This window comes from Loxodonta africana, chromosome X, assembly GCF_030014295.1.
Source record: "Loxodonta africana isolate mLoxAfr1 chromosome X, mLoxAfr1.hap2, whole genome shotgun sequence".
NCBI lineage: Eukaryota > Metazoa > Chordata > Mammalia > Proboscidea > Elephantidae > Loxodonta > Loxodonta africana.
Genome location: NC_087369.1, coordinates 162134896 through 162162856, shown reverse-complemented (window position 1 = coordinate 162162856; position 27961 = coordinate 162134896). Strand labels below are relative to the sequence as shown.

At 40.6% G+C, this 27961-nt stretch overlaps 1 protein-coding gene across 2 annotated transcripts in view; it reads right to left on the bottom strand.

Moving 5' to 3' along the window:
* Positions 1-11933, bottom strand: part of F9 (coagulation factor IX) — a 32277-nt gene extending 20344 nt beyond the window's left edge. The window contains exons 1-4 of one of the 2 annotated variants that reach the window (XM_003420506.4): positions 11846-11933; positions 5566-5729; positions 5340-5364; positions 1145-1258 (exon numbers count right to left, since the gene is read on the bottom strand). In XM_003420506.4, the coding sequence (XP_003420554.1) occupies positions 1145-1258; positions 5340-5364; positions 5566-5729; positions 11846-11933 (391 nt within the window). The remainder of the gene's footprint in view (positions 1-1144; positions 1259-5339; positions 5365-5565; positions 5730-11845) is intronic. The other variant, XM_010600034.3, reaches the window with a different exon arrangement.
* Positions 11934-27961: the final 16028 nt, after the last annotated feature.

The window sequence follows — 27961 nt, the reverse complement described above, 5'->3', positions numbered from 1 at the left end:
GACTTTGGGGTTGACTGCTTCAATTACCGAAATTTCAGAAAAAAATGTTCCAGGCTATGAGGAGAAAAGATACATGATGATCGTAGATTTGCTATGGAGCTCTTTTGAAGTCAAATTCAGGAATGAACTCTGATTTCTGTCAACAAATTTAACCTGTGAAGTGCTTTGTATTTGAGGTGGTGGTTATTAGTTGCCATCCAGTAGTCTTCAACCCATGGCGACCCCATGTACAACAGAATAAAACATTGCCTGTTCCTGTGCCATCTCCACGATCGTTGGTATGTTTGAGTCCATTTTTCAGCCACTGTGTTTTCTGAGTGTCTTCCAACCTACGGGGCTCATCTTCCAGCACCATATTGGACAATATTCTGTTTTGATTCATACAGTTTCCATTGGCTGATTTTTGGAAGTAGATTGCCTGGTCTTTCTTCTTAGTATGTTTGAGTCTGGAATCTCCGCTGAAACCTGTCCACCATGGGTGACCCTGCTGGTATTTGAAATACCGGTGGCATAGCTTCCACCATCATAGCAACATGCAAGCCACCACAGTTCAGCAAACTGACAGATGGGTGATGGTATATTTGAGAAGTTCCTATTACATGGGGGTATTGACCTTGTCATACCCTAGTTCTATACTTAATTAGCTTCCACTGCCTATGTTAACAGCAAATTAGTCATGAGATGAAACAATGTTATTGGTTGTTTTCTCTGAGTTTTCAGATAGTATGGTAGTTAGAAGCACTGGGGTTTGAAGTCATACAAATTAAAGTTCAAGTCCTGGCTCTGCCATTTACTGCCTCTGTGTTCTTGAGCTCTTTGAGCTGCTATTTTCTCATCTGTATAGAATAGGGATCATAACAGTACTGACTTCATATGCTTCATTGAGGATTAAATGAGATGGTGTCCTTAGTAAAGTGACTGAAACATCATTACCACTTATATTAGCTACTAAATGTTATTTCTCTTAATATGGTTTCTTGAGCTCATACCTTGAAAACTATGACTACAGAGGGAGTGAATGTTCATAAGATTTGAAAGTATGTATTTTTAAGAGAATATTATGATATATGAATATTACCTTTTCTAGTTTCATCTAGTTTTAGAGGGAAACTTTGGAATGATGAGTATTAAAAACTTTACTTACCTAATTCACAGTTCTTTCCTTCAAATCCAGCTAGACACCAACATTCATAGGAATTAATGTCATCCTTGCACATGCCGCCATTTAAACATGGATTGGACTCACACTGGTCTCCATCTTTGAGACAGATGAAGAAGCTGAATTAGCAGATAAATGGCTTAGAGTGCCTAGTCCTCCCTACACAGACCCATGGGGAGGGGAGCCTGATTATAGGGTTAGAGCAGAACTGCTGACCTGGAAGCCATTCCTAGAGGCATGTGATGCCCCTGTCTTCCTGAGTTTTCTAAAAGTCACCTAAGCAAATGTTCTTAGGTTAGCACTATCCTAGGAAATTGCCCTGAGAGAGGCTTGTCCATAGTTTATACAACCCAACAGAGGAGAGGCGCCCCCTGGTGGCATAGCGGTTAAGAGCTTAGCTGCTAACCAAAAGGTCAGCAGTTCGAATTCACCTGCTGCTACTTGGGAACACTGTGAGGCAGTTCTACTCTGTCCTGTAGGGTCACTATGAGTCAGAATCAACTTGATGGTAATGGGCTCTTTTTTTTTTTTTTTGGTAAGGGAAGAGGAAGAAAAATGTCTGGGTATAGAAATGTACTATATCAGCATAAGGTGAGAAGGATTTTCAATCCTTCCATATAGAATGATGGAGGAATTAATTCTAAATCAAATCAAATCATTTCAAAAACTGTTATCTGTATGCCAGACAAGACCTGCTTTGGCACGAGTTCTGCAGTGTAAGCTGATCTAGATAACACTGTGGTGCTTCTCCTCAAGAAACTTGCCACCTACTTGCAGGGCAAAAGCACCTACTTTCTTGTATTTTCATGTACTTTTTAAGTATAGTATGCAGTAATGGTTCAAGACAATAGGAAAGATGCCAGAAGCATTTATTACTGCACTGCTTAAAGATAGCCTACTGTATAACAGCTAGGTCCTAACTGGTCTAGGTAAAGTAAGGAACAACTTTCAATATATCATAAAGAACCAAAACAAAAAAAAAAGATTCTGTAAATGTGCTTTACTTATGTACAGATTGTCAATGTTCCCATTCCACCTTTCCTGAAGTTTCTACATTTACAGAATTCTCGAAAGCCTTTGAAGACACCAGTGGTAAGAAAACAGGAGGAAGGAATAAGCTAGAGGGGAAGGGTCAGGATGAGAAGGGAACCTTAAGTTTGGTTTCTTAGCTCTCTGCCTCAATCCACACATCTAAGGAAGTTTCTGCAGAAGAGGAGGAATAGAACCAAAAGGGAGATTGGTAAGCACTTTTAGCTAAGAAAAATAGCCCTGAATAAAAAAAGGAGCTGGATCAGTAAGACTCAATATATGAGAAATAAAAGAATAAAATGACAAGATTAAAAGGATGAGCGAAAAGGGAAACCAAAGAAAAATTTCTACTTGTTAGTCATCCTTTAGAGCAAAACTGCCCGATATCTAGTACGTGTCATCCCTGCTCACTCACCCTCCTCCTGTCAGAAGCATGTGTCTAGGTTCCACTGACCAAGGGATTAATATCCCTTTCTCAGAAACAGTCCCTCTCCAGAGAATCTGCTTGCTGTAAAAATTAGACCTTGTCCCCTATGCCCCTTGATCCAATGTGCTTTTGCACAAATACTTCAATTTGTTCTAATTCTATGAAAACAAAATACATTATCTCTGGTTTATTATTATTGATGTTTAGAACAGATCTGAAAAATGAGCTACATTTGTACTTTATATTACAGACCAATGAATCTAAATTATTTAGGATGTTTCACTGAGAGGGTCTGGGCTTGCAGCCAGCTACACAGCAACTCATTTGCTGAGACATACCTTTAAAATGAGTGTCATTTTATCGTACATTTAGTTTCTCCTGTGGGTGCTCGTCTGTTTGTACTTTGGGCCGAGGTAAAGACATAGACGGTAGGGGTCAAAGACAACAAGGGACAAGACCTTGCCAAGTGAGAGACTCCTGTTTAAGGCTACTAGGTCGCTGTTTAATGAATAACGAATAACTGCATCTAAATTGGAAGATCATGAGCTACAATAATGAAAGCAAGGGATGGGAGGTTAGAGAACTTAGGTTTGATTCTGGGCTCCATGACTCCTCAACTCAGTGACTTTTGGCAAGTCCTTTAACCTCCTTAAGCCTCAGTTTTCTCCTCTGTAAAATTGAATTAATAACGCTTTGCTCACAGGGTTAGTGTGAGGGTTAAACGCGACAGGCACTTTGTAAACTGTGAAGTTTTGGATAGACGCTAGTTAACGTGTTTGGGCAATGACTCTTCTTCAGCCAGGGTCTCTCTGTGGGAAGTTGATAGACAATAGGGCAGCGGTTAGCCTGGGTCCCTGTTGTATAGGAAAGCCCAGGCAATGAGAAATGGCATAGGTTACCTTTGTGGTGGTTAGGAATCTCAGCTGCAAGTGAAAAGAGACTTGGAGTTCCTTTCTTTTTAGTTTTCATTTTTTTCAAAGAAAAAGCAGCAATGACTGAACCATGCCCTTGATGTTTCCCAAGTATCTATCTATACTGGAGATACAGCACACCGCACAGCCTATGTGACCTAGGAGGCAGGGGCCCAAATTAAAAATATGGTGCTTCAAAGGTGACCAGCCCTTGAGGGGTGCAGTGAAGGATCATGGGAGTTTAAGTACAGCCAGGAATATTCTTCTTGGAAAAGTAGAAATTGATTTGCTTTTAAAAAGAAACTACAAGATTTGAAGTTTTAAATTCATGGGAAGACTTGTTTGGACTAACTGTTGGGTAATACCTCAATAGAGAATAGTCACAGTAGAGTTTGTTACTAAGAGCAAGGAAAAGTAGGTAAAGCAATCTAGTGGACTGAACCCCTTCTTCTCTGATTTAAAAGCAAAAGTGCAAGAATGATGAGTTGTAAGGATATAACAATATCCAATAGTGTCTCCAGAACAGGAACTGTGCAAAGTAGAACTGGATCTCGAAAAGATGGAACTCAATGAATTTGGTTCTGATTGTTTGTGTCCATGCAGATGGTCTTATACTCCCTCAAAATTCTCCTCTTGGATTTGAAATTAGTTTTAAAATTTAACCAGTAACCAGTTGCCTTTGAGTCGACTCCCACTCATGGCGACCCCCTGTATGTCAGAGTAGAGCCGTGCTCCATAGAATTTTCAGAGTCTGTGATCTTTTGGAAGTAGATCACCAGGTTTTTCTTCTCAGGTTCCTCTGGGTAAGACTTGAAGCTCCAACCTTTTGTTTAGCAGCTGAACACATTAGCCATATGCACCACCCAGGGACTCTATTTAAAAATTAGTTGTAACGGAAGTTTTGCATTTTCCCCCTTTTGGTCAATCCATTCAATCTATGATAACTGATTACCTCTATACCAGATATTGTTGTAGATGCTAGGCATACATCGGTAAATAAAACAATTTAATATCCCTGCCCACATGAAGCTTGCATTCTAGTGGGACGAGACAATAAAAATATTATAAATGAGATAATTATATGTTATGTTAGATAGTGAAAACTGCTATGGAACAACACAGAGCAGGATAGAGGTGTCTAGAGTGGTGGGGCTACTGGAGCGGCAGGTTGAGGTATTAAGTAGGATAATCAAAGTGGGCCTTACCGAGATGGTGACATTTGGGAAGAAACCTGAAGGAGGTGAGGAGTGAGCCTAGGGTTGCCTGGGAGAATAGCATTCCAGGTTGAAGGAACAGCCAGAAGAAGGACTCTAAAGGGGGAGCATTACTAGAGTGTTTACTGAGCAGCAGGGAGGCCAGGGTGGCTGCAGTATAGTGTGTGAGGAGGAGAGCAGCAGGAGGGGTCAAAGGGGTAACAGAAAGAGAGAAAGGGCAATTGTAGAGGCCACCATAAGGAGAAGGGCTTTTAAGCAACAAACGAGCAAGCCCATCAGCATTTTCTGATTCTCTACTGAAGATTGCAAACGCCCGTTCAGTCTCAAGATACAATCATTTCAATTTCTTCTTTCCAGTTTCCTGGGATGGAACGATGTTCTTTTGAAGCCCTAGGCAAGAATATACTTATCCACTAGCTGATGTCTCCCACAATGGCATAAACCTGTAGGACAGCAGCATTCAATCTTGGATAAAGAGTCAGACTGATATTTCTGAGTATTTTTGACAAGGTTTAATAATTTCTATTTACAGAGAGAAAAAAAATTCACAATTCCCAAATGCTTCATATGTGAACAAGAGGGTGAGATAAATTGCTTACCAACATACTGCTTCCAAAACTCAGTCTATGAAGAAAACAAAAATGAGGACAAATTAATGGTAGTATTTAAAGTGTTTGGGGGTCTATTCCTTCTCTTTTATAACATTTATAATACACATATACATACTGATATTTTAAAATTCCAAAAGGAAGTTTTTTTTTTTCTTTTTTAAAGATTCTCTACTCTTTGCTCTGCATCTGAGGAATGTTATATGGAAATACTCACAGTTTTTTCTGTGTTTTCAAAAACTTCTCGTGCTTCTTCAAAACTGCACTTTTCTTCTATACATTCTCTTTCAAGATTCCCTTGAACAAACTCCTCCAGTTTACCTGAATTATACCTCTTTGGCCGGTTCAGAATTTTGGTGGCATTTTCATGATCAAGAAAAACTAAAATTGAAAAGAACCATTCTTTAGCTTTAGAAAAAAGAAAACATCATGAAAATTAAATACATCTCTTACCCAAGGCTTTGTTTTTAACCCAAGTAATCCCAAAGCTAATTTCTCTGTGAGGCCTGGAGCTAAAATCTATGATGTTCCCACGGTACTGTATACACATGAAGTTTTAGGAATTAAAATTCAATTTTACTTTTAGTTAGGAGAGCTCTAGTAATAAAAGATCAGATTTTCAATTGTATTTGAATTTACTTTGGACGAAAAAGAAAGTTCTCAAATAAGCAGTTAACTTCACACTTTGTCATCGCTTGAAAAGAGCTAATTACTCCATCACCTTGCCTGGGCTGTTGGAGGATGCAGTCGCCCAAATGACTTGGCAACATGTTTTGTCCTGGAAGAACAGGGGCCTAACTGTGGTCCAGCTGCTAATCTGAGCCCCATATCTCTCACTAGATGTTCAAGAAAAACCACTGGGTTTGTTTGTTCCCTTCTGACTCACAACACCTTCAGGAATTCCAGTGACTTAAGCATTCCCCTGGGATTCCTGGCGAGGTTTATTTTAGTTATGATTGCCAAGCCTCGAGGGTGCTCCTGAACTCTGGAGAACTGAGGTCTCTACCTGTTATATATTAAATTGCATCCCCCTGCCCCACAAAATGTGTGTCAACTTGACTAGGCCATGATTCCCAGTATTATGTGGTTGTCTTCCATCTTGTGATCTGAAGTAATTATCCTATGTGTTGTAAATCTTAACCTCTACGATGTTAATGAGGCAGGATTAGAGGCAGTTATATTAATGAGGCAGGATGCAATCTACAGGATTAGGTTGTGTCTTGAGTCAATCTCTTTGGGATATAAAAGAGGGAAGAAGAGAGCAGAGAGGAGGGGGACCTACTATCACCAAGAAAGGAGCACCAGGAGTGTAGCATATCCTTTGGACCCAGAGTCCCTGCACTGAGAAGCTCCTAGACCAGGGGAGATTGACGAGAAGGACATTCTCCCAGAGCAGACAGTGAGAGAAAGCCTTCCCCTAGAGCTGGCGCCCTGAATTTGGACTTCTAGCCTCCTAGACTGTGAGAGGATAATTTCCTTTATTAAAGCCATCAGCCTGTGGTATTTCTGTTATAGCAGCACTAGATAACTAAGACACTGCCCTTCATAGCCTTCTCCCTCTCTCTTTCTATAAAAAAAAAACCAAACCCACTGCTGTCGTGTGGATTCGAACTCACAGCAACCCTATAGAACAGAGTAGAACTGCCCCATATGGTCATATATATGACTTGTAAAGTCGTGTGTGTGTGTGTGTGTGTGTGTGTGTGATTAATATCAGGAATTTAAGAAGCCACCCAGAGTTGGTCCTTTCTTCAAAAGACTAGCAATGTAACAACTCAGAAAAGGAGGGTGAGAATGATTGCATAACTTGAAGAATGTAATCAATGTCACCAAATTGTATATGTAGAAATTGTTGAATTGGTGTATGTTCTTCTATGTATGTTCTCAACAACAACAGAACAAAATAAATAAAAAAAAAAAACAGATTAACAAGAAAAAAAAAAGACTAGAAATATATGTGACACCATCTAATAGGACCATGTGCTTAAAAGATGAACTTCCCAGGGCCTTTTAGAACTGACTTCTTAACTCGCAAAACAAAACAAATTTATTCCCGTGTTTTCAGTGGAAACTTCTGGTCTCTTGACAACCTCACTTTTCTCTTCCTTTGAAAATCCCCTCTGGACTTTACTTTTTCTCTGAGTTTAGTTTAAACTTTTTCCCTTCAACTCTTCCCTTGCCAACTTCCTCAATTCCCTTAGCCCCTTTCTTCAGTGCTGCGGCTACCCTGCAATCCCAAACCTAAGATCAAGGCAGCCATCTGTTTTCTCTTCTGAGACAACTGAGCACTGTGGGAGAAAATCACCAAGGTGCAGATGGGTACCATCACATATCCCTGCCTCCCAGCTTCCACCAGGCCCTGCTCTCTGCTCAGCAACCCATTTCCTTGGCTTTGGGCTCCTTTACAATGGTGCCTATGTCTACACCCATTTACACTGTGGTAGAGTGCAAAAGGGCCCTCAGTGGCACAAATGGTTTGTGCTCGACTACTAACCCAAAGGTTGGTGGTTGAAACCTACCCAAGAGCACCATGGAAGAAAGTCCTGGCGATCTGTTTCCATAAAGATTACAATCAAGAAAACACTATGGAGCAGCTCCACTCTTTAACACATGGGGTGACCAATAGTCAGAACTGACTTGACAGCAACGGGTTTGGAGTGAAAAATATATCGGTTTGAATCATGTCTCTGCCACTGATTGGCTGTGGGGCCTTGGGCAAATCATATACCCTCTGAACCTTAATATTGTCAATGTACAATGGGTATAACGATAGCGTAATAAGAATATCTACCTCAAGGGTTGTAGGCAGGATTAGTGAGATAATATGTGTAGGCTGGTGAATGTTGGTTATCTCTTTTTCTCCTTATTCCTCTCATGCCTGCCTGCCTTCCTTCATAATTTTTCAATCCCCTTTAGCTGTTTAATGCACTGTTGTCTAGCTCTTTCCTTTCCTTAAAAAAAAAAAAACAGTTGCTATTGAGTCAACTTCAACACATGACAACCCCACATGCTCCATAGAATTTTTTTTTAATTTTTATTAAGCTTCAAGTGAACATTTACCATTCCAATCAGTCTGTCACATGTAGGTTTACATACATCTTACTCCCTTCTCCCACTTGCTCTCCCCCTATTGAGTCAGCCCTTACAGTCTCTCGTTTCGTGCCAATTTTGCCATCTTCCCTCTCTCTCTATCTTCCCATCCCCCCTCCAGTGCTCCATAGAATTTTCAGTGACCGATATTTCAGGAGTAGATTGCCAAGCCTTTCTTCTAATGCGTCTTTAGGTGGACTCAAGCCTCCAACCTTTCCATTAGCAGGAGAGCTTGTTAACCATTTGCACCATCCAGAGATTCCAGGCACTATATTAGGTGCCACAATATCCATGGTCACTCCCTGGATGCTCACATACTCATGGCTGCAACTACTTTTATACATCTGAATTCCAGGTTATCTTTCCAGCCCCCTAACTGTTCACTGTAATGTGGCTAGTGGAGGCTGATGTTTATTTAATGCTTCTGATGTGGTGGACACTGTGTTCAGTGTTTTGCATCCATTATCCCATTTCATCCTTATAACAGTCCCATGAGATAGGTACTTTTATCCCATTTTTGTTAATGAGGAAAACTAAGGTTCAGAGAGGTTAAGTAATTTGTTTAAGGTAACATACTAGCAGCAGAGCCAGGATTAAGACTCTGGCAGTCAGTCTGCAGAGCCAATGCCTGTGGCTGCTAGCTGCGTCCCAGAATCATAACATCAAATTCAAAATGCCCAAGACATACTCTGTATACTTCCCCTTAACCTGTTCCCTTTCCATACCCAGATGGTTAGTAAGTCTAATCATTTCTACCTCCTTAACATCATTTATAGTGGACAGTAGTGGTTCAGTGGTAGAATTCTCCCCTTCTGGAAGAGACCAAGTTTCAATTCCCAGTCAATGCACCTCATATGCAGCTACCACCCATCTGTGCATGGAGCTTGCGTATTGCTGTGATGCTGAACAGGTGTCAACAGAGCTTCCTAGATAGAGTAGGAAGAAAGGCCTGACAATCTGCTTTGAAATCAGACAATGAAAACCCTATGGATCACAACAATCCAATCTGCAGCTGATCATGGAGAGGGCACTGGATCGGGCAACGTTTCATTCTGTCGTGCATGGCATGACCACGAGTTGGGGGCCAATCCAATGGCAGCTAACAACAACAATATCACTTGAATTCTCTCCTCTCTTCTCTGTCTCTACAGCCACTGTCCTGATGTAGGTCCTTGTGTCTACTCTGGATGATGGCAGTGGCCTCAAGAGAGGCCTCCCCTAGTCTTGCACCTCTCGCTATCAGTTCATGAGAGTATGGCCAGACTGAGTGTCCTCTACCAGCCAGCCATCAGTGGCACTCCTCAGTTTTCACATGTCTTTCTTTTTTTTTTAATTTAACTTTTTAAATTGTACTTTAGATGAAGGTTTACAGAGCAAACTAGTTTCTCATTAAACAGTTAGTACACATATTGTTTTATGACATTGTTTAACAACCCATGACATGTCAACACCCTCCCCTTCTCAACCTTGGGCTCCCCGTTACCAGCTTTACTGTCCCTCCTGCCTTCTCACCCTTGCTCCTGGGCTGGTGTGCCCATTTAGTCTCGTTTTGTTTTATGGTCTTGTCCAATCTTTGGCTGAAGGGTGAACCTCAGGAGTGACTTCAGTACTGAGTTAAAAGGGTGTCCAGGGGCCATACTCTTGGGGTTTCTCCAGTCTCTGTCAGACCAGTAAGTCTGGTCTTTTGTGTGTGTGTGTGTGAGTTAGAATTTTGTTCCACATTTTCGTCCAACTCTGTCCCCTGGCCCTCTCCTCTTGTTGTTGTTAGTTGCAGTTGAGTTGATTCCAACTCGTGGTGACCCCATGTGCACAGAGTAGAACTGCACTCTATAGGGTTTTCAAGTCTGTGACCTTTCGGAAGCAGATCACCAGGCCTTACTTCTGAAGTGCCTCTGGGTGGGTATGAGCCACCAACCTTCAGTCAGTAATCCAATGCTTAACCATTTGCGCCACCCAGGGACTCCACAGGGGCCTCTTATTTGACTTCGATGGCTCCAGAATCACACTGCCTTTCTGCTCAGTATTTTCAGGGGTCATTTTTTTTTTTTTTTATATTTAGCTTTCTTGGGAGCACACTTCATGTTTATCTCTAGTCATCATTTTCCAACCTCTGAATTCCTAGTCCCTCTTTCTGCCTGTGCCCCATCTTTTTCCCAACATCTGAGATCCCCCAACGTCTGAGGGCTGCAGCAGCCCTCTTTCAACCTCCTTCATCTCCCCATTTCTCTTGATGGGAGCGCTTGAGTCCTTTGTCTTCCCAGACCTCACTGATGAGATATGTTGAATGACCTGGCTTTATTTCTGGCTTTGTGTGACTTCTGGCAAATTTTATTTATCCCTCGACTCTACCCACTTTGCTAGTTGGATTGAACCTTTGCATTCTCACATCATTATTTCTGCCTTTCAGTCTGATTCCATATCTGACATCATGTCTATAGTAGAAACCACAGCGTCAGTCTGCTTTCTGGGGACACTTGGGGTTGGCACCCCTGATCCTGGCATTGTCAGCTGATAGACTTGATTCTAGTAGGTTGACAAGTAAGCGTGATAAATGCTTCCTGAGAGAACACACTGTTTGTCCACATGGAATAATGTCTTCCCTCTATATCTTCCTCTGGGGAGTGCAGAAAGTTACTGAAGTTATAAAAAAAAAAAAAAGTAATATACATGGCTTAAGTAAGTTCCTAGTCTATATGCCAATTCTTGTACTCGTTTTACTCCCCCAGGGAGCTCAACTGTGTTCTGAGTTTCCCCAAATTTCAACTTTGAAATGTTTGGAATCAGAGACAAAATGACTTCCTCCTAATCTGTGAAAAACTCTGGTGATAAATAACAACTTTCTAATGAAAAGTTAAATGGCTGTGTTTTAACAGAAACTTTAAATTGAAGATAGACAATTTTACAGATTTTTATAATTGGACATGCCTCGTTACATAGTTCTAAACTTTTAAAACACATAATATGTCTTAAAATTCAGAGTTTTCATGAAAATAAAACCACTGTTTGTGGTTTTAATGTTTTACATTTTTATTTCAAAGTGGTGCATCCAAAAAACCCAAAATGAGTTAATTTTTTTCTCTGTATTCTGCTGTATCCTTGTTAAAATGTTTCTCCTCTTTTAATTTTTTTTAACCAAGTAGATGACTGTTTTCTAAGAGGAATTACATTATTTAATCATAAGCTCAACAGTGTTCATTAAGAAAAAATAACATTAGGATTGAAAATCTATACTTAAAAAAGAAGACCCAGCTACCAGAGAACCTACTTACCAACCCACATGATGGCTGATTGAATCTAAAATATAGCTGTCAAATCATGTGATCATTACTTAGTGACAAAGATAGCACCAGACATTTCTATATCTAAAAGACAAACATGCTCAATGTATTTTAAAGAAGGAAACAAACCTGTACAGTCAGCACTGAGTAGATATCCTAAAAGACAGATGGTAACGAGGCCCAGTGATTCTGCCATGGTCATGCTCAGGCGCTGCATAACCTTTGCGAGAAACTTATGCAAGTGGCAACGTTGATCAATTGTTCCAAAGTACAAGCTGGGCCGTATTTACTTCTGGTAAATAGTATCCATCTCCCTCAGTGGGTCTGTGGGCTATTGCCATTGGCCTCTTGGGTCAAGTGAAGAGAATGGGCAGTGGCCATCATTCAACTTTGCCTCTGGTTCCATGGACTTCTGCCACTGCGGCTATTTTGAGGCTGAAGCAGGAGATGACACATCTTTAGAATGGGGGCAGGCAGTAACTGTGGCAGCAAAATTCATCAGCAGGGCCCATTGTATCCTTGTCAAGGAGCACTACCGTCATATAGTTTAAAGGGACAGAGATGGAAAGAACCAAGTCATTTGGTCACTCATCTTAAAACAGCCCCAATTCTGACATGCTCTGAATCACTTGATGGATATTTTGTGCTCCTCATAATTAGGAATATATAAACTTTGTTGTGCCATTGTGAAATATATGTACCCCACCTCAGAACATATGAATGTATGTGTATGTATGTATACATATGCATACAAATATATACATATATGTACATATATTTGTTGTTGTTAGGTGCCATTGAGTCGGTTCTGACTCATAGCGGCCCTATGTACAGCAGAACGAAACACTGTCCAGTCCAGTGCCATCCTCACAATTGTTGCTATGTTTGAGCCCATTGATTGATGTTCAGGTGTTTTTGTGAATGAAGTCTTCGTTTCTCTGAGATAAATGCCCACCTCTACAATTGCTGGGCCATACGGTAGTTACATGTTTAGTTTTCTAATAAATCGCCAAACTTTTCAAATTTGCCTGAGGCGTTTTACATTCCTGCCAGCAATGTATGGATGATTCAGCTTCTCCAAATCCTCGCCGGCATTTGAGGTTGTTGTTGTTTTTTTATTTTAGCCATTCTGATAGGTATGTGGCGTTATTTCCTTGGGGTTTTAATTTGCATTTTCCTAATGGCTAACGATTTTGAACATCTTTTCATGTGCTTATTTGCCATCTGTATATCTTCTTCAGTAAAATGTCTCTTCATGTCTTTTGCCCATGTTCTAATTGGATGGTTTGCTTGTTTTACGGTTGAGTTTTGAGAGTATACTTTGCCTATTCATCTGCTTCACACAGAGCAAAAGTTGTAAGTTTTGAAGATGTCCAATTTATCAATGTTTTTCTTATAAGGGCTGTGCTTTTGGTGTCAAGTCTGAGAAGTCGCTGCTTAGCCCCAGATCCTAAAGATTTTCTCCAATGCTTTTTCTAAAACATTTATAGTTTTGCATTTATGTCCATGATTCATTTTGAGTTAATTTTTATATAAAGTGTGAGGTTTAGGTGAAGCTTCATTTTTTCCCCTATGAATTTCTGATTCCTCCAGCACCATTTCTTGAAAGGCTATCCTTCCTTCATTGAACTTCTTGTTCAGTTTTGTAAAAAATCAGTTGAGCATATTGATTTGGGTCCCCCCACTTATTTATGTCTTTAATTTCTTTCATCAGCATTTTGTAGTTTTTAGCAGACACATCCTATGCATATTTTGGTAAGTGTATACCTAAATGTTTCATTTTTTGGAGTATATACGGTATTGCATTTTTTATTTTGTTTTTTGCACATATTCATTCTTAGTACATAGGAAAAGGCAGTTGATATTTGTGCATGGATCTTGTATCCTCTGACCTTGCTGAACTCATTTATTAATCCCAGGACTTCTTATTTTTGTTTTTTTGTAGGTTGCTGGAAATTTTCAACATAGACTATCATGTTAACTGCAAATAGGTACAGTTAGGTTAACCCAAAATTTTCAAAATATTTTTTTCTGAGACTAGCTTACAAGTTTTTATTTTCCTTTTGTCCTTGTTTACAATTTCTTAATTGTTTGTAGCAAGCATGTAGTTTTCTTAAATTAGGAAGAAAAATGCTACAGCTTATGTACTCAAGTACAGTAGTGGTACTGAGGAAGAAGAAAAGTCCCTTGACCTCAACCTTTCCCCCCACCTCTCTCCTCTGCTCCAGGGCAGATGTGACGGAGACAAACGCAGCAGCAACTGACATGAAAGAATGAGGCTTTGCCTTTCCCAGTGCACAGGAAAATGGGGCAAATGACATGGTGTGCTTGTCCTACTTGTTTTCAGGTGAACTCAGAACAGCAGGCATATTTACAATCAAATGTAGGTACCCAAAACATCTAAAGGCAAATGGAAGTACATTTAAAAATGACTGTCATTTTTCCAGATCAAATTCCCAACATCTTTGTAAGTTTGTGTTACTCTAAGTAATGTATTGTTTTCCATTGATTCCTAAGTTGTTTCACGTATATGTGTTTGGTGTCCCTGACCCGCTTGCGAGTATTTTGAGGACATGGAATCTTGGCTTTTATTCCTATTCTTGCTCTCTTAGAGCCTATAACAGTACTTGGCATGTAGCAAGGACACAGCCAATGCAGAAGAAATAGTTATATTGGTAGAAACCAGGAGAGACTTTAATTATCAACCATCCCTGCTATCTATTTGTAGCCAGAAAAATTATCTGTAGATATTTTATTCTCAAACCAAAGGTTTCATTTCCCATAGGTGGTGCCCACCATTTAATTGGCTGATAATTAACAAAAGCACTGCTATTTTGGTACACATTTTAAAGAACAAGTCTACCTTTTATTGGTTATTTCTACACAACAAATTACCACTAATTCAGTGGCTTAAAACAACTCTTTTATTTTCCCTGCTTCTATAAGTCAGGAGTTCAGGCGCAGCTTAGCTGGGTCCTCTGATCAGGGTCTTATAAGGCCATAGTCAAGGTGTCAGCCGGTCTGCATACTTATTTGGAGATTTAAATGGGGAAGAATCCACTTTCAAGCTCACTCGGGTTGTTGGCAGAATTCATTGTCTTGAGGCTGTAGGACTAAGGACCATAGCTTTATGTTGGCTCTTAGTGGCCACCCACGGTTCCTTGCCAAGTGGGTTTCCCCAATATGGCCACTTACTTCATCAAATCAGCAAGGAGAGTAGAGTGAGTCTGCTAGGAAGACAGAGTCTTATATAATATAACCTAACCACAGGAGTGACATCCCATCACTTTTGCCACATGTATTGGTTAGAGGAAACCCTGGCGGTGTAGTGGTTAAGAGCTACAGCTACCAACCAAAAGGTCAGCAGTTTGAATCCACGAAGTGCTCCTTGGAAACCCTATGAGGCAGTTCTACTGTCCTATAGGGTTACTACGAGTCGATGGCAATGGCTGTGGTTTGGTTTTTTTATATTGGTTAGAAGCATGTCACAGGTCCCGCCCACACTCAGGGCGAAGGCATTATACTAGAGTGTGGACACCAGAAAGAAGGTGGGTATAATGGGGGCCACCTAAGAGTCTATCAGCCATACTTCTGATTTGTTTTAAAGGGTATACCAGGAAGTCACATTGTTCTGGGTTAGACATTTTATGGCTATTTAACATTGTTTTTAATGGCCAACAGGGGTATATCCATTACACAGTTACTGCTAAAGAATATGGCTCTGAGGCTTAACTAGTAGCTTAAAAGAGCTCCACTTCAGTGACTTATCAGGGAACATTTCCTAGGGCTTGCTGGTGCTAAAACCCAAAACTCAGTCGTGGAAACCTTATTTATGGAGAATTGTCTGTAAGTTATGTCATCCACCCATTCCAACAGAAATTCTAAAATCTCTTTCTAAATTAAGCCAGACCATTCGAGAGCTATTTACCTGAATCCCATCACTCTGGCTCCCTGTAGAAGTACATTGGTTAGATTGTGCTTTGGTGTGAAGCCATCAGCCTACTGTGAATGATCTTATAGGAAACAAGTCAATGAAATGTGTTGCTGTAGATAATGTAATATGATGTCTGGTCTCAGTACCAGGAATGCCTGTGTTTCTCTTGTTTGGCTTATTTCCCATAAAAAACAAAAACCGAACCCAATGCTGTCAAGTCGATTCCAACTCATAACGATCCCATAGGACAGAGTAGAACTGCCCCATAGAGTTTCCAAGAAGCGTCTGGTGGATTCGAACTCTCAGCCCTTTGGTTAGCAGCTGTAGCACTTAACCACTATGCCACCAGGGTTTCCTTATTTCCTATTGTTGTTGTTGTTGGGTGCCGTCGAGTTGGTTCCGACTCATAGCGACCCTACGCACAACAGAACGAAACACTGCCCAGTCCTGAGCCATCCTTACAATTGTTGTTATGCTTGAGCTCATTGTTGCAGCCACTGTGTCAATTATTTCCTATAAAAAAAAAAGATTTTTTTTTTGGCACTGTAAATCATGTAACCACTTTTCTTCCTTCACACTGGCCAATCTTGTGGCTCGCCATTAGCAAGTGCTGTAGACTTTCAGTAGGCATTTTGTGTGCCAACCCTACTCCTGGCCCTGTTTTAACCATTCTACCATTATTTTCACCTTGTCCTGATTTCCTGACCCTTTATCTTCTTTTTCACAATTTTTATTTTATCATAAAATGCAGTAAATAAAATTATATCCTGTCGTATAGTAAGCTACTTTAAATACTTTTGGTAAGAAGGTGGGAGTATAACTTGTTTGAATGCAATAGAGGTCTTAAAGTTGGAGCTGTGCCCATAGAAGCCAAAGCGTTTTTCTTAAAAGGAAAGGTGGATGTTGTTGTGCTAAACCATTCAAGCCTACAAAAGATAATGGTGTGTTCAACAGTGACTCAGAAAGGTACTTCTTTTGCTGCAGTCATTTGCCTTGGGATCTGGAAATACCAATCCAAATAGGGATGAGCTGAAAAGAAAAGGGAGGAGGGGTAAAATGTGGATGATAGTGGGGATTTATCTTAAAAGGAACTGGAACTAGGACAATGCAAGGAGGAACGGTGAAAAGAGAGATGGAGGGGAAGAAGGAGGGGGAAGACCTTCTAGGAGGAAGGTCTATTCTATGGGTATCAGATTTGCCTTCAAGTTCAGGCTTTTTAGAGGGATGTTCTTGGGTTGCTCATCTTCACTTTTCTCAACCAGTCCTGGGCTGTTTACAATGCTGTGATATAACAGATTAGGGAAGCTGCACCCATGGGCAGTGAATGGTCAGAAGTTTTCTATGGGGTCAGGTTGCACCAAGAAGGGTGTTACCCCGAGCACCATCAGCAAGTGTCATGCAGGGAGATGAGAGACACATTCAGCCAAGAAAGAAGCCAAGGCTGGAAGTTTAGAGGGACTAGGTTAACTGTCTGTCCAGCTGACGGGGTGACTGAAAGTTACAGTGGTCAGAGGCCATGAATGAAAGGTGTCAGAGTGAGAAAAAGGTATGGAGTGGTATTTGGGTTTGTAAACCTTGGGTGTGTGGCTCTCTGTGGGAGGGGTAGCTTGTCTGAAGCTCTGTGCAGGGCCTTATACTGCCTTCTCTTGCTAGGAGGCCAGTGAGAAAGTTTCTGGGAATTGGCAATTGAGCCTTGTTACCATGACACTGAAGTTAGCCACGGGGTGGGTTTCTGACTTGCTTTGCTTAACATCTACATTGGCTGTATTTGGCCAAAATGGAGGCTCTAAAATTAGTTTATTCAAATGTCACAGTGTACTTTCTTCCAATAAACATGATTCTGAAGAAGACCTATTGAAGTTGTTGTCAAGTGTATAAAACTGAGAGACAATACCACGTTCAAGTAAAGACAGCACCATTTTCTGGAGTAGTGTTGGAAAAAAAGCCAGGATAAAAATCTCATTTTAGCTTTCTTTCCATTCCCCTTATTTCTTCCAAGATGGCTTGATTTTTCATTCTTTTTTTTTTTTTTCCTCTCCTATAGGGTCGCTATGAGATGGAATTGACTCAACGGCAATGAGTTTGGTTTTTTTATATTGCTTCTTATAACTCTTGACTTGATTTTAGATCTAAAGAGTGGTAAAGTAATATACAAATTCACCTGTTGTCCCTTATTAAATTATAAAGAGAGAAGGTGGTGGTCTAACATTGAACAGTTGTTATATACCAGGAACTTTACATATACTATTTCCTTAGATCCTTACAATAGTCCCATGAAATAGCAATCATATGTTTGTTAAAAAAGGGCAAAATCGACACTTTGTGTCTAAGAGAGATTCTATAGCTTGTCTAGAGGGGCATTGATGGTTCTGTGGTAGAATTCTCCCCTTCCATGCGGGAGACCTGGGTTTGATTCCTGGCCAATGCACTTCAGGCACAGCTACCACCTGTCTGTCAGTGGAGGTTTGTGTGTTGCTATGATGCTGAACAGGTTTCAGTGGAGCTTCCAGACTAAGATAGACTAGGAAGAAAGGCCTGGTGACCTACTTTCAAAAGACCAGCCAATGAAAACCATATGGACCACAATGGTACAATCCTGTTGTGCATGGGATCTCTATGAGTAGGAGGCCAACTTGATGACAGCTAAGAACATAGCTTGTTGAAGGCCATGCACTTATTAAAGCAGAGGAGTCACAATTTAAATTCAGAGCTTTCTGATTACAAAACCCTTGTGTTTAGCTACTATGTTGTCACCTACTTCATAGAGCTGTTGTCAGGGTTCAAAAAGACAATGCATATCTTATTTAATATTTCTTACCATTTCAGTGGAGCTCATTTATTGAATATGAACCATATGGCAGAACCCCTTCTCAAGTCCCTTTCATACTTACTCTTTTTTCTACCTTACAACAACATTTTAAAGTGGGAATTTTTGCTGTCTTCACTTTATAGAGGAAGAGACTGAGCCTCAGAAAGATGAGGTAACTTGCTCAACATCACAGCTAGGAAATGGCAGAATCAGAACTTGGACCAAGGTTTGTTTGTCTACCAAACTATGCTTTTGTACACTACCACCCTTCCTTCCTGTAATTTTAAGACCAAACGAATGAGGTTACTTTTGTATGTCACCCACGTGCTGTGTGGTAAAAATAATATCCTTCATGTACTAGGACACAATTTAGCAGACCGTCACCCGTTTCTTCTGTGGAGCCACTGGGCGAGTTTGAATGGCCAACCTTTAGGTTAGTAGTCAAGTACAAACTGTGTGCACCCCTCAAAGTGTAGTCCTGAGAAATTTCCATGTTGAACTTTCATGGTTGAGATAACTCAGTCTAGAATAAGGAGGCCCATGAAGGGAAAACAGCTATAATCAACTTAATAAAGAAGAGTTTTTGAATAAATGCAGTTAGTAACTGTGGTTACTTTTCTTCACCAAAGCCAATGGAATGAGAATAGTGTGTGAATGTACAAAAAGTACTAAAATAAATGCACAAAGTGCCCTGTATTTTGGAGGTTGAGAAAACAGTTACTGGGAAGGATACTGGACCAACTGAGTTATTAGGGAGAAATAGTGTGAGATTTATCCTCACAGATTTGGCTCAGCCATCCACAAAATGAGTAACCCTCATGCTGCAATATGCCTGGGAAATAATAACAACTGTCCAATGGCCTCCTGGTTAGCTAGACAAGATAACTTATCCAGAAAACCAGAGCCCAAAGTGACAGAATGTGCAGGGCTGGGCCAGAGAATCTCCTGCCAAGAATGATCTCTAGAGGCTTTGCTGGCAGAGTTTCATCTCAGCCATTTCACCTCTTCCTGGGGCTTGCCAGCCTTTGAGGAGAGAAAGCTCTCTAGCATTTTACTTCAGCTGGTGTCCCCTAAAACACCCTCCTGCATTTCTTCAAGAGAAGCAGCCCCAAGAAGGGATGGAGGAATGTCTTAGGTATGATTGCTTTGCTAGGAGTTTATGTTACAGGAGCAAAACAGTAAGTCATAGAATTGTTCCACCCCACACATTTTTTTTTTTTTACACATCAAACTCTGCAGGGGAAACATATCCTCTATTCAATAAATGTCTGAGCATTCCTTCGACCCAGGGATAGTCTTAGTTTTCAGCCTCTGCCTTCCCCAGGCTCCAGCCTGTGGACTTAACCCCAACCAGCCCTGAGGCTGAAAGGATATTAAGAAGTTTCATCCCTACAGCTGAGGCCTAGACCAACTTTTTTTACCCAGGTGGTTCAGTGGTAGAATTTTGGCCTTCCACGTGGAAGACCCAGGTTCGATTCCCTGTCAGGAATTGGAATTCTGGTCTCATAAAAAGAGTTAAGGAGTGTTCTGATCCATGAACATGGGATGTCTTTTCATTTATTTGTCTTTAATTTCTTTAAACAATGTTTTATAGTTTTCAGTCTACAAGTCTTTGTTAAATTTATTCCCAATTTTTTATTCTTTTTGATGTTACTGTAAATGGAATTGTTTCCTTAATTACATTTTAGACTAAATTTATAGAAATACAATTGATTTTTGTATATTTGTCTTGTTTTCTGCAATCTTGCTGAACTTTGTTATTAGTTCTAATAGTTTTGGGGGGATTCCTTTGGATTTCGTTTTTTCAAGATCATATCAATTGCTAGTAGAGATAGTTTTATTTCTTCCTTTACAATCTGGATATCTTTTCTTCCTTCTTCTTTGTTTTTGTTTTTTGCCTAATTGTCCTGGCTAGACCCCTAGTACAATGTTTAGTAGAAGTGGTGAGAGTGGATATCCTTGTCTTCTCCCTGATCTCAAGGGGAAAGCGTTCAGGTTTTCACTAGTCATTGTGATGTCAGCTGTGGGGTTTTCTAATCAGGTTGAAGAAGGTCACTTCTATTCTTAGTGTTTTTATCATGAAAGGGTGCTCTTTATTCTACTAACGTGGTGTATTACAATGATTTTTTCATATGTTAAACAACTTGAATTCCTGAGATAAGTCTCCATTGATCATAGTGTATAATCCTTTTTATATTTTGCTGAGTTCAGTTTTCTACTATTTTGTTAAGGATTCTTGCATCTATATTCAAAAGGGACATTGGTCCATAGTTTCATTTCTTATGATGTCTTTGTCTGGTTTTGGTATCAGTATATATAGTTGTGTGTGTGTGTGTGTTTTGTTTTGTTTGTTTGTTAGCCTGGTTTTATATTCTTGCTGTTTTAACTACAGTATTTAGTCCCTTCACATTTATTATTATTACTTATATAAATGAGTTCATATCTACCATTTGACCATCCATTTCCTCCTTGATACATCTGTTTTATATGTCTTTTATCATAGTATTTACTTCCTTTTGAATTAATTAAAATATATTACCCTGTTTTTTATTTTGATAATTTTTATAGTTATACATACTTTTACTATTTTAGCGGTTACTCTAGAGATTATAACATTCATTTGTGAATTATTTCAGTATAACCCCAATTATTATTTTTGCCATGTTCCTGTAACCACTATAACCTTAAAACCCAAAAAACCCTTTGCCATCAAGTCAATTCTGACTCATAGCAATCCTAGAGGACAGATTAGAACTGCCTTACGGGGTTTCCAAGGAGCACCTGGTGGATTCAAACTGCCAACCTTTTGGTTAGCAGCTATAGCACTTAACCACTATGTCACCAGGGTTTACACTATAACCTTAGAACCTCTAAACTCCATTTACCTCTCTCTTGCCTTTCGTTATTGCTGCCATTTGCTTTGAATCCTACAGGACATTACTACTATTACTTTATGAAGTCAATATTTATATTTCCCCACATATTGGTCTGTTTTTGTGTCCTTCATTCCTTCCTACATTTTCATGTTTCTGTTTTTTCCTATGCCTCATGAACTCCCTTAGTTCTTTCTTCTAGGCCAGGGCTTGCAGTGGTTCTCTACTCTCTGGAGTTTTAGTTCATCTAGTCCTAATTGTTCCCTAAGCTCTCTCAAGCATTTAAAAATATGATTTTATGTAACTTATTCATCTTTAAGGAGTTACTACAGCAGGAGTGTTTATCTGCTGTGACTTATTGCAGTCTGCCTGGAAGCAGAAGTCGTGTGATTATTTTTAAAATATCTGTCTCTCACAATAGACTGTAAGCTACAGGAAGGTGGGGACATTGTCTGCAAGGCTTATTTTGGTTTGTCTGGCATTCATAGGCTATATGTGAATAAATGAAAGAATGAATGATCAAGTGAGATGATGTCTATAAGGTGATTGATAAAATAAATGTTACTCTCCTTTCTTAACCCTTTAAGGCTTTGATCCACATCAACTGTTTATCACGGTAGGGTAGGGGAGAAAATTTGTATCCATTATCAGTCATTTTTGCTTTTTTCTGAATTGATAGAGCAAGAGAAAGCAACAACGAAGGTTACAGAGCTTGGAGTTTGAGGTCCAACTGGCTGACCTACCTACACAGATTTACTGGAGCTCAATCTTGAAACGTGGGGATTAGGTTCTTTTCATTATGTGGTTTTGATATTTGGGTTGTACCAGTGGATGATTTGTGAGGTAACCCCTCTCATGTTTCAGCTGCAGCAATGTGGTAAGTTGTAGTTAATCTATTTATGAATTTCAACTGGAGGATGCAATGATAGTCACTCAGCATCCTCTCGGTGTATGACTATGCAAATGAGCAAAGGAGCTGGGGAAAGATGATGTGCCATTGTACCACATATTGTGAGTACATGGATAAAAGGGAGCAGAGAGGATATCCTCCCACCCAAGGGAGATAATGAGGTTTTGGGCATGTAAGAAAATAGTGCTATATAAGTAGCTTATTGTCAATAATGTATCTCAAGCTCTTGTGAAAGTGCTTGCTGCTTCCCTGCATTCTAGAATCAGCAGCCATATTAGTAGGATATAGTCAGTTACAGGTCAGCCAGCCACTTTGGCCATGGAATGGTATGACACAAATTGAGAGGAAAGGATTTATACTTGGCCATTTTTTGAGAAGGAAAGTCTAAGAGAAATTCATTGGTCTGTCTGAAATTCTTAAATTATCCTCAAAGTGGTGACATTTTTAGAAGAGAAGCATCATATTGCCTCCAAAGATAATACATCATAGCAGATCAAACATAAATGGAATTTCAGATAGATTCAACATGACAATGTTCTTTTGGTTTTTAAAGCATTTCATTTTTTTGGGGGGCAAACATTTCTAGTTTTTAACAATCTCATTTGCTCCCTCAGCTTAGAGATCAAGTAGAAAGAAGTTTTTCCTTGTTCTTCCCAGTAGTTTGGCTTATACGTGGACAGCATTTAATAGTTTGGATAGGCCACTCTCATTCATAATCATATTTGGACCTCGCTGAATCCTTTGCCATAGGCAGGGAAAAGTTACTACCTGTCTGACAGTTATGGAAACCAAGGCTCTGAGTTCTGGCCAGTGCTCTTGTTAGTATCCCACACTGCCCTCCCAGAAGCCTCTGAGGCTGTGTTCAGGTTAGCTGGGTTAACATCACTTGTTCAGCTCTCTTAAACCCCCGTCTTTCAATTTTTAGCATACTAGAACAAAAATGAATAAATATTTTTTGAATTCTTGCTGGATCAAAGGACCTCTTTTCTCAAATTTTTAATTAGACTTGTCTGTAGTAACCTACCTTGAACTTTGCTTTCATCTGAGAATTCCTGTCACAGTCAAATATTTCTGAGAAGAAAAATATCAAAAGGTAAAAGAAAAAAAATTCAGGTTGAGATGAAGTGCCTGGCTTTTTCTGAAAAAAAAAAAAAAAAATCCTGCAAAGATAGCTTTCCTACTCAAATGACAGAAATGAGTGGTGAGAAAAGCGAGACTTCCCAGTAGAAAGGATAAACATGATTATTAATTCATCAGTAAGCCCCAGGTTCATCCTGTAGTATTTCTTTTCTTCTGTAGCATCACTCTTCTTCTGTTGAGTTTAGTCTGTTTTTCTCCTGATGATGAACAATCACACACACACACAATAACCAGACTTGGTAATTCTGTTTAGAACTGATTATAGCAGTTTTGTGCAGTAAAGTTAAAAGTTTTCAGCCAGGGGTTAGATGAGTCTGCTTTTTTTGTGTCTAACTGAATTGTCAGTAGTACTTCATTAAAAGCTTTGCAAGTTGTTTCCATAAATCTTCAGGCCTATAAAATTGGCCTTGGCCTTTGTGGTGCCCCAGAAGCTGGGAGCTCCTCTGCTCAGCCACCCCATCCCCTATTCCTGCCCCTTCAACTTTGTTGCTACCCAACAGATAAATATAGATACACAACTATACCAGGTATATAGATCTACCTATCTTTCTATCTATGTTTCTGTGGTCCTCAAATAATTGTTTGGAGGGAACAATTTATTTAATTTACAGCTACTTTAATATATTTCCTTAGTTTTGTTCTGGATTGACTAGTGATTGGGATTATAATTCATATATTAAAATCTTATTTATTGAGCAGCCACTGTTGCTGTGTACTAACTCTATGGGGCAGTTCTGCTCTAACCTAGAGGGTTGCTATGAGTCAGAATCGACTCGACGGCACTGGGTTCTGGGCACTAAGTGCTAGGGAAAGAGCAGAGAGCAAGACAGGCATAAATTCCTACCCTCATAGAACATACATTCAAGGGTCGGGGGAAACAGAAAAAAGTAATAAAAAAGCTGTACAGTAGGTTGGTGATACATGCTATGGAGGAAATTAAAGGAAGGTGGGGGAGAGGGGTGCACATGTGGTGTGGGGGAGAGGTTGCCATTTTGGAATGAGTGGTAAGGGAAGGCCTCACTGAGAAGGTGCCTTTTGAATGAAGACCTGAAGGAGTTGAGAGAAGGATCTATGCAGATATCTGGGGGTTGGACATTCCAGGCAGTGGGAGAACAGCAAGTGCAGACCCTGGGATGGGCCTGTGTGTAGCCAGGTCAGTGACAACCCAGGTGGCTGAGGGAGGAGGCAGAGCATGTTAGGAGACAAAGTCAGAGGGGGCATGGAGGCCCAGATCCTGTGGAATCTTGTAGGCCAGGGCAAGGACTTGGGTGTCTACTCTGGGAGGAATGGGGAGCCAGTTGAAGGGTGTGCACAGAGAAGCGATATCACGTGACATGTGTTAACAGGCTCACCTTGTCTGCTATGTTGAAAACAGACTGAAGGGGGTGGGGGCAGAAGCAGCCAGTGAGGAGGCTGTTGCAATACTGTGAAGGAATGATGATGGTGGCTGGACCCGAGTCCTAACAGTGGAAGGGATGAGAAGCGATGGAGTTCTAGACATATTCTGAAGGTAGGGTGAATGGGATTTCCTTACAGATGGGGTGCGTGGTGTGAGAGAAAGAGAGAAGACAAGGATGACTCTCAGGATTTGGCCTGGACAACTAGAAGGATGGGGTTGTCATCAACGTAGGTGAGGAAGATTGAGGAGGTGCAGGCTTTGGGGTGAAGGTCAGGATTTGGGTTTTGGACATGTTAAATTTGAGATGCCCTATTAGGTATTCAAGGAGCCCTGGTGGTGCAATGATTAAAGCACTCAGCTACTAACCAAAAGGTTGGTGGTTCAAACCCACCAGCCATTCTGTGGGAGAAAGATGTGGCAGTCTACTTCAGTAAAGATTACAGCCTTGGAAACCCTCTGGGGCAGTTCTACTCTGTTCTATAGTGTTGCTGTGAGTCGAAATCAACTTGATGGCAATGGGTTTAGTTTTGTTTATTAGATATTCAGGTGGAGCTATTAAGGCAGCTGGATACACACATCTGGGCCTCAGAAGAGATAAATAAATTTGGGAGTTGTTGGCATATAGATGGAATTTAAAGCCATGAGACAGATGAGCTCACCAAGGAAAGGGAAGGCATCCAAAGACTGGACCCTGGGGCCCTCTAACATTTAAAACCAAGGAGACGAAGAGACTAAAAAGGAAGCCGGTGAGGTGATCTGACAGACCCCAAGTGTGTGCCGGACAGACTAAATGCAGAGCCAGGTTTCTTTCTGAGAGTCCCATGGCGCTATTGGGCGTCTCCCTCTCCATCAGTCAGAGGGACCTCAGAGTTGACTGTATGTTAGGTGGTTCCTCACTTATTTTTAAAGCTTGGTAGAAGATAACCCACTCACAGTTTGTAATGACAGATCACACGATGCCACAGACATGTTGGGCAGTGGCAGATGTGTCAAAGCCAATATTTTAAGGGAACCACTTTTTTTCTATCCAATGCCATGTGTTGTAATTAAGACATGGCTGCACTCCATCATCACGACAGGTCAGCTTAGTACTTTGGCAATTTCTTGTTTTTTGCAGGGTGGGAAGAAGGCGTAGTGGGTAGAGATGGAAAGGTCAGCATGAGGCAAGAGAGCCTGACCATTTGAACATTTGACAGTGTTTATTCTGCCATTCAAGGGTTCCCAGGTGGCACAAGTGCTTTGTGATCTGCTGCTAACCTAAAAGTTGGCAGTTCAAACCCATGCAGTGGCTCCCTGGAAGAAAGCCCTGGCAATCTGCTTCCATAAAGATTATAACCATGAAAACCCCATGGAGCAGTTTTACTCGGTAACACATGGGGTCGCCAGGAGTCGGAATCTACTCAACAGCAATAGGTTTTGTTTTGTTTTGTTTTAATTCTGACATTCAGCAACAGGTCCCAGAAAAGAGCACCCAAGAGCTGTTTTTCCCCTCTGACACCCCTAAATGCCACATCAGCAGTGACAACTTGGAGGGTGGTTGCATATCTCTGCTTGCTCGAAGAGCCATCCTTGATATACAAATCTCTTTGAGGGAAAGGTTAAGGCCATGTGTATCATGAATTGAAGATTCAGCCCAATTTTGGGTTCTTTGCTCTTTGAGTTTTACCTTCCCTGAACTTACCTGCCAGTATCTGTCATCTGTAAGAATCGGTTTAGAAAATCCGTGAGCTCGTGCAGGGCTGAGCATAGCTTCAAGTCCCAGGTGAGCTTTTCTAAAGCATGGTGGCGCTGTAGCATCCTTGCTGGGACCTAGGAATCCACCCAAAACCAACCTAGGAATAGTACTAATTAATTTTCAGTGCCTCTTTTTTTTTCCCCCATCTAAGGATTTCCGTCAGAAAGGTTCATTTCTAAAAGATGGCCTGGAGCAGATTTAAGCACAGAGCCCTGTAATTGGCATGAGCGAGCAACAGTTGGACTTTCTGAATTGAGTTCTTCTGTGGTTAACCAGAGCGCGTGGAGACAGCACTAATTGCCTCTTAGCTCCCTGAAGGAGGAGGGAGGAGGGAAAAAAGAAAACCACGCCGGCAAGGGTCTGGCTGAATGAGTCCACGGGCATTGTTTCTGGGGTTTGTTTCTTCAGGCGAACTCTGCTCTGAAAAGAAAATATTTGAATTACCAATGGGTAGTCTAGCAGGTGGACTACATAATAATCTTTATAATTTGATATAAAATTTCAAAACTCTGTTTCTGTGGCTTCTCCCTTAAAAGGGAGAGGGTTTATTGGTTGAACCTGTCAAGTTTTCTGAAGGCTTCATTTTCTTTTTGGGATAGGGTTACCAAATTTAGGCTCCTATCGCTTTAAGGACTGCAATATTCTCCTGGTTATTACGCACATGCGTGTGTGCGCACACACACATGCACACACACACAAAGGGAGCTGGTTTATGAGCGCTTTCCATTTCAAAAGAGAACTGTCAAATTAGTGAAAGAAGAAAGGGTATATAGAGTATGTGCTCAATTATAAGATGTCACATTTTGTAGGGAATGAATCATGCTCTTAGGCAGGTAAGCTATATATATATAAACCCTTTCCATAAATATATACTACGTGTATGAGTCCAAGAGAAATTGTGACAGGAGAGAGAAAGCCTGATAATTCCGCCACGCTTGCCTTCTGTGTGGTGTTGTATTCTTGAGGCCGTAATCATCTGTAGTTAGAAGACAAGCTGGCACTCGGGGAGCCTGGCTTCCTAACACCTCTTGGGGATGGCATTTTGACTTTCTCCAATAGGCTTTCTTTCTTTTTTAAAATTGTTGTAAATATATATATATATATATATAAACACAACATTTGCCAACTGAATGTTTTTCACACGTCCAATTTAGTGACCTCAGTTACATTAATCATGTTTTGTAACCATCACCCATAATTGTTGCCAATTTACCTCACTATAAACAGAAACGTGCTGCTTCATAAACAACGACTCCCTTTTTCCCCATCCTCCCGTCCCTGGTAACCATGATTAAACTTTAGTCTCTATATTTGCTTCTTAATTTGCCCAAATGAGCATGATGTGCCAGCAAGAGCCCACTTGACCCAGTCCCCAGGCCCACAGTCCCATAGCCATTTCTACAAAGTTCTGCCTGAATTACTGGGGCTCTGGTGGCTGGCCATCC